Raw genomic sequence first — 10,465 nt, 5'->3', positions numbered from 1 at the left:
AACCACAAAATCAACAAGGAAACAATGGCTTTGAAAGACACACTGGACAGGAAGGACTTAACAGATATATTCAGAACATTTCATCCTAAAGCAGCCAAATACCCATTCCTCTTGAGCGCAAATGGAACATTCTCCAGAATAGATCACATACTTGGACACAAATCAGCCCTCAACAAGTTCAAAAAATGGAGATCATACCGTGCATGTTTTCAGACCACAACACTATAAAACTCGATATCAACCACAATAAAAAATTTGGAAAGACAGTGAATACTTGGAGATTAAAGAACATCCTACTAAATAGTGATTGGGTTACCCAAGAAATTAAAGAAAAAATTAAAAAGTACATGGAAGCCAATGAAAATGAAAATATGACAGCCCAAAACCTCTGGGATGCAGAAAAGGTGGTCATAAGAGGGAAACATATAGCAATCCAGGCCTTCCTAAAGAAGGAAGAAAGGTCTCAGATACACAACCTAACCTTACACGTTAAAGAGTTGGAAAAGAACAGCAAATAAAACCCCAAACCAGCAGAAGACAGAAAATAATAAATATTAGAGCAGAAATCAATGCTATAGAAAATTTTTAAAAAACACAGTAGAACAGATCAATGAAACCAGAATCTGATTCTTTGAGAGAATTAACAAAATTGATAAACCCTTAGCCAGTTTGGTAAAAAGGAAAAGTAAAGGACCCAAATAAATAAAATCAAGAATGAAAAAGGAAAGATCACTGCAGAAAAGGAACCAACACTGCAGAAATACAAACAATAATAAGAATATTATGAGCAATTATATGCCAATAAATTAGGCAATATGGAAGAAGTGGACAAATTCCTAGAAATAAGTGAACTACCAAAACTGAAACAGAGAAATAGAAAATTTGAACAGACCCATAACCAGTAAATAAGTTGAATTAGTAATCAAAAATCTCCCCAAAATCAAGAATCAGGGACCAGCTGGCTTTCCAGGGGAATTCTACCAAACATTTAAAGAAGAGTTAACCCCTATTCCTTTGAGGTTGTTTCAAAAAATAGAAATGAAAGGAAAACTTCCAAACTCATTCTACGAGGCCAGCATTACCTTGATTCCAAAACCAAAGACCACACTAAAAAGGAGAACTATAGACCAATTTCCCTGATGAACATGGATGCAAAAATTCTCAACAGGATACTAGCCAACCGGATCCAACAATACATTAAAGGAATTATTCACCAGGATCAAGTGGGATTTAAACCTGGGCTGCAGGGCTGGTTCAATATCTGCAAACATGATCCTCTCAATAGATGGAGAGAAAGCATTTGACAAAGTATAGCATCCTTTCTTGATAGAAACCCTCAAGCAAGTAGGGATAGAAGGATCATACCTCAAGGTCATAAAAACCATGTACGAAAGGCACTAGGGGTGCCTAGGTGGCTCAGGTGGTTAAGCGTCCAACGTCAGCTCAGGTTATGATCTCATGCTTCGTGGGTTCAAGTCCCACATTGGGCGCTCAGAGGCTGGAGCCTGCTTTGGATTCTGTGTCTCTCTCTCTCTCTTCCTTTTCCCCACTTGCTCTTTCTCTCTCTTTCTCTCTTTCAAAAAATAAATAAATATTAAAAAAATAAAGACCCACTGCTAATATCATCCTCAATGGGGAAAAACTGAGAGCTTTCCCCCTAAGGTTAGGAACACAACAGGGATGTCCACTCTTACCACTGTCATTTAACAGAGTATTGGAAATTCTAACCTCAGCAATCAGACAACACAAAGAAACAAAAGTTATCCAAATCATCAAGGAGGAAGTCAGACTTTCACTCTTCGCAGATGACATGATACTCTATATGGAAAATCCAAAAGATTTCTCCAAAAAACTGCTAGAACTGATTCGTGAATTCAGCAAAGTTTCAGGATATAAAATCAATGCACAGAAATTGGTTGCATTTCTAGACACCAATAATGAAACAGCTGAAAGAGAAATCAAGGAATTGATACCACTTAAAGTTGCACCAAAAACTAAAATACCTAGGAATAAACCTAACCAACAAGGTGAAAAAACTATACACTGAAAACTATAGAAAGCTTAGGAAAGAAACTGAAGACACACACAAAAAATGGAAAGGTATTCCATGTTTATGGATCAGAAGAACAAATATTGGTAAAATGTCGATACTTCCCAAAGCAATTTACATATTCAATGCAATCCCTATCAAAATAATATCAACAATCTTCACAGAGCTACAACAAATAATCCTAAAATGTGTATGGAACCAGAAAAGACCCTGAATAACCAAAGCAATTCTGAAAAAGAAAACCAAAGCTGGAAGCATCACAATTCCAGACTTCAAGATGTGTTACAAAGCTGTAATCATCAAGACAGTATAGTACTGGCACAAAAACAGACATTTAGATCAATGGAACAGAATAGAGAACCCAGAAATGGACCCACAAATATATGGCCAACTAATCTTTGACAAAGTAGGAAAGAATATCCAATGGAATAAAGAGAGTCTCTTCAGAAAATGGTGTTGGGAAAACTGGACAGCGACATGCAGAAGAATGAACCTGGACCACTTTCTTACACCATACACAAAAATAAACTCAAAATGGATGAAAGACCTCAATGTAAGATAGGAAGCCATCAAACTCTTAGAAGAGAGAGTAGGCAAAGACCTCTTTGTCCTTGGCTGCAACATCTTACTCAACATGTCTCCAGAGGCAAGGAAAACAAAAGCAAAAATGAACTATTGGGACCTCATCAAAATAAAACGCTTCTGCATGGTGGAAGAAATAGTCAGCAAAAGTAAAAGGCAAATAATGGAATGGGAGAAGATATTTGCAAATGACATAGCAGGTAAAGGGTTAGTATCCAAAATCTATAGAGAACTTGTCAAACTCAACACCCAAGAGACAAATAATCTAATGAAGAAATGGGCAAAAGACATGAATAGACGCTTTTTCAAAGAAGCATCCAGATGGCTAACAGACACATGAAAAAATGCTCAACATCACTCATCATCAGGAAAATACAAATCAAAACTAAAATGAGATACCACCTCACACCTGTCAGAATGGCTAACATTAACAACTCAGGAAATAACAGATGTTGATGAGCATACAGAGAAAGAGGAGCTCTTTGCAACTGCTGGTGTGAATGTCAACTGGTTTAGCCACTCTGGACAACAGTATGAAGGTTCCTCAGAAAATTAAATTAGAACTACCCTATGACCCAGCAATTGCTGTATCCAAAGGATACAGGTGTGCTATTTTGAAGGGGCACATACAGCCCAATGTTTATAGCGGCGTTATCAACAATAACCAAAGTATGGAAAAAGCCCAAATGTCTATCGACTAATGAATGGAATGGAATATATATATATATATATATATATATATATATATATATATAATGGAATATTACTCAGAAATAAAAAAGAATGAAATCTTGCCATTTGCAACAATGTGGATGGAACTGGAGGGTATTATGCTAAGTGAAATTAGTCAGTCAGGGAAAGACAAATATCATATGACTTCACTCATATGTGGAATTTAAGATATAGAACAGATGAACAGAAGGAAAGGGAAGCAAGAATAGTATAAAAACAGGGAGGGGGACAAAACATAAGACACTCTTAAATATAGAGAACTGAAGATTGCTGGATGGGTTGTGGTTGGGGGGATGGGCTAAATGCAAGGGGCATTAAGGAAGATACTTTTTGGGATGAGCACTGAGGGCTATATTCAGGGAATGAATCACTGGATTCTACTCCTGAAATCATTATTGCACTATATGTTAACTAACTTGGATGTAAATTAACAAAAATTAATTAATTAATTAAAAAAAAAACATTGCCAAGGTCAATGTCAAACAGCTTTTCCCACACATGTTCTTCTGGGAGTTTTATGATTTCATATCTTCCATTTAAATCATTAACCCCTTTTCAGTTGACTTTTTGTATGGTTCTAAGAGGCCAATTCTATTCTTTTTCATGTGGATGTCCAGTTTTTTTCCAACACCATTTCTTAAAGAGATTATGTTTTCCTATTGTGTATTTTTGGCATCTTTGTTGAAAATTAGTTGACCATGTGTGCATGGTTTTATTTATGGTTTCTCTCTTCTGTTCCATTGAACTATGTGTCCATTGTTATGTCAATACCATACTGTTTCCAACAGGAATATGAAAAGATGCCCAGCATCACTAATCAGCAGGAAAATGAAAATTAAAACCACAATATCACCTCATATTTGTTAGAATAGCTATTATAAAAAAAAAGTCAAAAGCTAACAAGTGTTGGCAAGGATGTGGAGAAAAGGGAACCATTGTACGCTATTGGTGAAAATGTAAACTGGCACAGCCTTAATAAAAAATAATATGGATGACCCTCAAAAAACTAAAAATAAAACTACCATATGGTCCAGTAATTCTACTTCTGAGTATATACCCAAAGGAAATGAATTCCGTATCTGCACTACCATGTTAACTGTAGCATTAGTCACAATGATCAAGATATGGAAATAATATAAATGTCAGAAGATGCATGGATAATCAAATGTGATATATAACATATTATATATTATATTATATTATATTATATTATATTATATTATATTATATTTAGTGTACCATATAATTTTTTATGTAATAATATATATTATTTAGCTTAATACATAATTACTTATTCATGACCAAAAATGCTGAACTTGGAGAGTAGAATGATAATTAACAGAGGCTGGCATTTGGGGGAAAGGAGAGATTTTTTAAAAAAGACAAAAAGAAGCCAAGAAAAGAGAATGAATGGTGGTTGCCATTGTTGCGATTGGTTTGCAAGATGAAAGAGTTCTGGAGATGGAAAGTTGCATAACAAAATAAATGTAGTTAATGCTATTGAACTGTTGATGCTGATGTAACTGATGATGTAGTTAATGCTATTGAACTATTGAACTTAATAATTATTAAGATAGTAAGTTTTATGTTATGTGGGGTTTTTAATTTTTTTTTAATATTTATTTTTGAGAGATAGAGACAGAGCACGAGCAGAGGAGGGGCAGAGAGAGAGGAAGCAGGCTCCAGGCTCTGAGCTGTCAGCACAGAGCCCAATGCAGGGCTCAAACCCACAAGCCATGAGATCATGACCTGAGCTGAAGTCGGATGCTTTAACTGACTGAGCCACCCAGGCGCCCCTATGTTATGTGTGTTTTACCACAATAAAAAAGAAAAATAAATAACTATTGGATTATAAGCCAGAATATAAAATATATATCATGAGTCCATACCGATATAAACAAGTGATTAAACATATAAACAGCAAGAAGGAAGAAACAAATTTCCTATACAGAAAATTCCAAACAATTTATGTTGATACTTGACACTCAGGACAGGACACTATAGATAGATGGGAGTCTTCATATAATGTGATAACAATGAAATTTTACCCCTATGCTCTTTCTCCTTAAAACCCCACAACTTAATTCTAATCATAAGATAAATATCAGACAAACCCAAATTGAGGGATAGTCTACAAAATAGCTACTCCCTCAAAACGGTCAAGGTAAACAAAAAAAAGAGAAGTCTGTCATAATCACGAGGAGCCTAGGAGACAAGATGACTAAATATAGTGGGGCATCTTAGGTGGAATCCTGGAACAGAAAAAGACATTAGGTAAAAACTAAGGAAATCAGAGTAAATCATGAACTTTAGGTAATAATAATATATTAATATTATTTATTAATTGTACTAAATGAACTATATCCATGTATGATGTTAATAATACAAGAAACTGGGTGTGGAGTGTGTTGGAACTCTCTGTACTAGCTTCTCAACTTTTCTGTAAATCCAAAGCTGCTCTAAAATAAAGTTTATTTTAAAAAAATCAAAACCTGACTCTAAAGGGAATGTGTGCATACTCTGAGTTTTTCTGGTAACTTCTCCCTTGGCCCCCAATCTTCCTGTCCAGTCCTACCCAGGATTCTCTTAAGTCTTGTCCTGTTGGGAGGACTGGAGTGTGTTCATCTTTAAGTAAGTACAGATGGTTCCTAACTTACTATAGTTTGACTTAGGATTTTTTGACTATGGAATGATGTGAAAACATTATGCCTCCAGTAGAAACCAAACTTCAAATTCTGAATTTTGACCTTTTCCTGGGCTAGCAATGTGTGGATGCTACTCTCTTGTAATGCTGGGCAGTGGCAGGGAGGCCAAGCTCCCTGTCAGCCACACAGTCACAAGGGTGAACAACTGAGACACTTATAACCATTCTGTACCCATACCACCTATCTGTTTTTCATTTTCAGTACAGAATTCAATAAATTACATGAGATGTTCAAGTTTGCATTATAAAATGGGCTTGGTGTTGGATGATGTCACCTAACTATAGGCTAATGTAAGTGCTCTGAACATGTTTATGGTGGGCTATGCTATGCTCTGATGTTTGGTAGGTTGGGTGTATTAAGCGTATTTTCATCTTACAGTATTTCCAACTTATGATAGGTCTAGCGGGATGTAACCCTACTGTAAGCTGAGGAAGATCTGTAATGAGTGCCACTGACAAGTGTTAACAGGAGCAATGAGGTTAGATCAGAAGTTTAAGTAGAATACCCTGTCCTCTGTGTCATGCGTGCAATGTGGGGTGTGTAGGGAGCCAGGGAGTAAAGGAGACCAGCTTGAAGGCCACTGCAATAGAGGAGGTGAGGAATGATCTCAGTCCAAGCTTGGGCGTGTTGCAGGGATAGCAAGGAAGTGGTCCTGAGCAGGGCCTGGGGAAGAAGAGGAGGAGGAGTGATCATGGTGTCTCTCTTGAGATGAATACACAGATGGTGGTATCACTGCCCCAGAAAGGGTACTTAAGGGGGAGACATGGCAAGTGTTGCCATGGGGTTGGATGGGGAGTGAGGGAGGCCAAGTGCCTTTCAGGTCTGTTGAATCTGGCTGCCTATGGACGTCTCAATATACCCCAGACATATACTCATTGCTGTGATAAAATAGCTTTGGGTGGATTGAGACAACCTGCTTGCAATGATAGGGTTAAATAGTGAAAGGCAGGTGATTTGGAGCATTAAAGTAGAGTTTAGGAGAGAGAGTGTCCCAAGTCCTGATGTGACTGATGGCAGTAAAACTGGAGAAGTGTCATCAGGGTAATGACTGCAGTGGCCTTGGGTCTGTATTTCTACAGCCTTTTTGGCACTCCCATGATTACAGCAAGCCCAATCTTTACCTTCTTTAGTCACACTGTCACTTTCCCCATCAGACACCAGTCTTGAGCTTGTCTCCTCTTCTCACATTGCTCAATTCTGCTCCTATCACTTTCTTAAAATCTTCCTTAGCCAAGTAGACAGTTCATAAGATTCTTGGAAGCTATTCTACAGACAAACACCCAGAAAAGGACAAGAACCCAGCTGGAGCCCCACACCTCCCTGGTGTTGTCTTCCCATGGTCGTCCCCAATGTGAGGAGATGAAAGGAGATCGGAGGCAGCGTGTGGAGCTTGGCCAGGGGCTAGGATTGAGCCTAGTGTGTGGTGTGAGGCAGTGCTGGAATGAGGTGGACAGATTCTCCTTCCCCCAACCAGAATAACTTGTCCCTGTTTCACGACCAGCAATTGGCAAACATTGATTTCAGGTACATGAGTGAAGTTATTTTTGTTTGGTTTGGTTTTGGTTTTGGTTCCTTTTAAGAAGTTGCTGAATGCACTGGGTGGTTTGGGGAACAGAATTAAAGATGTCTGTCCTCTTTTGGGAATTGGCCAAGAGAGTCCATTGCAACCATTGACTCAAGCACAGGTTCTTTACATGGTGAGAGACAGAGGAGAAAAGACAAAGAGAATACAGGATCCCAGACTTCCAGGATTTATTCTGTATTATTGTAAATACTCACAGATTCAACTATAATACTGGGGACAAAGTCAGAATTAGTGACAGAGGCCATGGCCGCCTGTTGGGACTGAGCTCATTAGGGATGGGTTCTGGGCAATAACTTTCCCTTCTCCCAGCCCCATCAAAGAAACATGCAGAAGGACAGGGTTAGGCAGTTTCACAGATGAGGTGGGCCACCAGGCTGGGGACCTGAGGTAAGAGAGGCCACTGGCTCTCTTGTCATTTGTGTGGGATAGCCTGAGAGCCTCTGGGACTGGGGGTGCTTACTTATATTTTGGGGGGCCATATACCTCCTGCTTCTGCTGCTGTTGGTCTATGAGGGGCATGACTTCTCCCCTCAGTGGATGGACTAGTAGGGGCTCTTGGACCTGGCCAGGAGCTGGGACAAATGCAGGCTGCGTCAGTTGGCCTTCCTGCTGCTCTGCTGGCTCTGGCTGCTGCTCTTCTCTCTTTTCCAGGTGCTCATTTCTCTTTGCTAGATCTCCATCCAGTTGCTGGCCCATGATCTTCTTCTCCTGTCCCAGCTGTTCCTTTTGCTGCTGCTTCCTTTGTGCTTTCTCCTGCTCCAGCTGCTGCTCCAGGTTTTTTGCTTCCTGATGTTCCTCACACTGTTCCTTTTGTTGCTGCTGCTGTATTTCCTGCTCCTTCTGCTGTTCCAGATGCTGTTCCAGGTGCAGTTCCTGCTCCTGTGACTCTTTCTGCTGCTGCTGTTCCAGATGCTGCTCCAGGTGAATTTCTTGCTCCTGTGGCTCTTGCTGCTGCTGCTTCTGTTCCAGATGTTGTTCCAGGTGAAGTTCCTGCTCCTGTGACTCTTGCTGCTGCTGTTCCAGATGCTGTTCCAGGTGCAGTTCCTGCTCCTGTGGCTCTTGTTGCTGCTGGTTCTTTTCCAGATGCTGTTCCAGGCAAAGTTCCTGCTCCTGTGACTTTTGCTGCTGCTGCTGCTGCTGTTCTGGATGCTGTTCCAGGCAAAGTTCCTGCTCATGTGACTCTTGCTGCTGCTGCTGCTTCTGTTCCAGATGCTGTTCCAGGTGAAGTTCCTGCTCCTGTGAGTCCTGCTGTTGCTGCTGCTGTTCTGGATGCTGTTCCTGCTGCTGTGAGTCTTGCTGTTGCTGCTGTTGCTGTTCCAGATGATGTTCCTGCTGCTGTGGCTCACATTGTTGCTCAGTCACCCCCTTCACGAGAGTTGTATGATTCTCCCCTTGCTCCTGGGGGACCTCCCCATGTTCCCCATGTTCCTGGGGGACCTCCCCTGGGAACTTAGAGGGAATCTTCTGGCACAGGGCAGGCAGTGGGGTTGGCTGTTTCACTTGCTCGGGCTGGGTATTGATGGGAGGGCAAACTGGCTTGAGGGGCTCCTGACAGAGTGAGGGAGGCAGAGTCACTGGCAGAGTGTGTTGCTGGGACATCCTGGAAGCTGCTTTAACCTAAAAGACAGGAGGGGTCAGAGGGTGACTGAAGGCAGAGGGAGTAGATGAATCCTTGCAATCTGTAGCAGTGCCTGGTTTCTCAGCATCCCTTCTCTTACCTTGGGTTGGGGCTCTCCTACCCACTCTGGGTTGTTCCCCAGAATCACAGAGTGGAGGGGAGGAGGGGGACAGCCAAGAAAGACCCTCCTGGGAACCTCTTGTTCCCAGAAAGAGCCAACAAAGAGGTCTGTCTTTGAAGTTTCTGGACAAGGGTCGGCTGGGTGCCATTTTTTGCCTAATCCTTGCTTCTGCCCTCGCTCCTTTTTTTTTTTTTTTTTTTTTTTTTTTTTTTTTTTTTTAGAAAAAGAGAGTGTAAGCTGGGTCGGGACAGAGAGGGAAGGAAAGAGAGAGAATCCCAAGCAGGCCCTGTACTGTCAATGCAGAGTCGGACACAGGGCTTGATCCCAACCCACAAACCATGAGATCATGATCTGAGCTAAGACCAAGCTGGACACTTAAATCACTGAGCCATCCTGCCTCTGCCCCTACTTCTAATCTCCACTGACCAAGAAGGAGAGATGAGCTCTGATGGGAAGAGGTGAGTCCCTAGGAAGAGAGGGACTTTGGAGGACTCCTGAGTCCTAGAAAATCAGTGGTCCATGCCAGGGTCATGGCACATGCCTTGGACTGGTCACATGACCTAGAATCTGCTTAAGTGTCACACTGAAAGGCTGTGTGTTTCTGAGCAGGTCCCTTAGCCCCTCTGGGCCTCAGATTTCTCCTCTGAAAAGTTAGCAGATTGGCCTGTTCCACTCCATAGCTTTCTCTCATGACCTTTGGAGCTTCCGCTGCAGCCCTAGCACCTGGGAGGTGGGGTGGGGTGGGGTAGAAGGAAGGCCTGGGAGGTTCCTGAGAAGTGGAGTGAGTTCTTTCGAGTCTTGTACCTTTCAGTTGCATTTTCCTGCCACTGCTTTGCCTAGGTCTCTCCAATTAGAAGTCTTTCCCCATTTTTCAGTCCTCCATTCTGCAGCATAGCAAGAGCCACATGCATTTCCCTCAACCCCTGCCCACTGATGAAGGCACAATCACAGTCAGCCCAAGTAAGACAGTTCAGGGAAGAAATTGGCTCTACTCCTCCTCATCCCCATCTCCTCTCTCTCTCTCTCCTCTCTCTCTGTCTCTCTCCCCCTCTCTCTCCAAAACATCAAACCA

At 41.3% G+C, this 10,465-nt stretch overlaps 1 protein-coding gene across 3 annotated transcripts; it reads right to left on the bottom strand.

Moving 5' to 3' along the window:
• Positions 1–7,804: 7,804 nt before the first annotated feature.
• On the bottom strand, positions 7,805–9,289 carry IVL (involucrin). Of its 3 annotated transcripts, XM_086718268.1 has the most exons (3): positions 9,092–9,289; positions 8,849–9,061; positions 7,805–8,794 (listed from the first exon to the last, which is right to left on the bottom strand). In XM_086718268.1, exons 1-3 carry the CDS (start codon positions 9,251–9,253, stop codon positions 8,111–8,113), a joined length of 1,059 nt encoding a protein of 352 aa, XP_086574394.1. In that variant the 5' UTR covers positions 9,254–9,289; the 3' UTR covers positions 7,805–8,110. The 3 variants fall into 3 exon arrangements, with proteins under 3 accessions (XP_086574394.1, XP_086574393.1, XP_025768505.1); XM_086718267.1 differs by having other exon boundaries at positions 7,805–9,061; XM_025912720.2 differs by having other exon boundaries at positions 7,805–9,289.
• Positions 9,290–10,465: the final 1,176 nt, after the last annotated feature.

Source organism: Puma concolor, chromosome C1 (assembly GCF_028749965.1).
Source record: "Puma concolor isolate L17-30 chromosome C1, mPumCon1.1.hap2, whole genome shotgun sequence".
NCBI lineage: Eukaryota > Metazoa > Chordata > Mammalia > Carnivora > Felidae > Puma > Puma concolor.
Note: the sequence above shows the minus strand (reverse complement) of the source record. Positions and strands in the feature narration are given on the sequence as shown.

What these genes read in the sequence shown, in the direction of transcription:
- IVL (XM_025912720.2), bottom strand. Translation starts at nt 9,253, where the DNA reads ATGTCCCAGCAACACACTCTGCCAGTGACTCTGCCTCCCTCACTCTGT.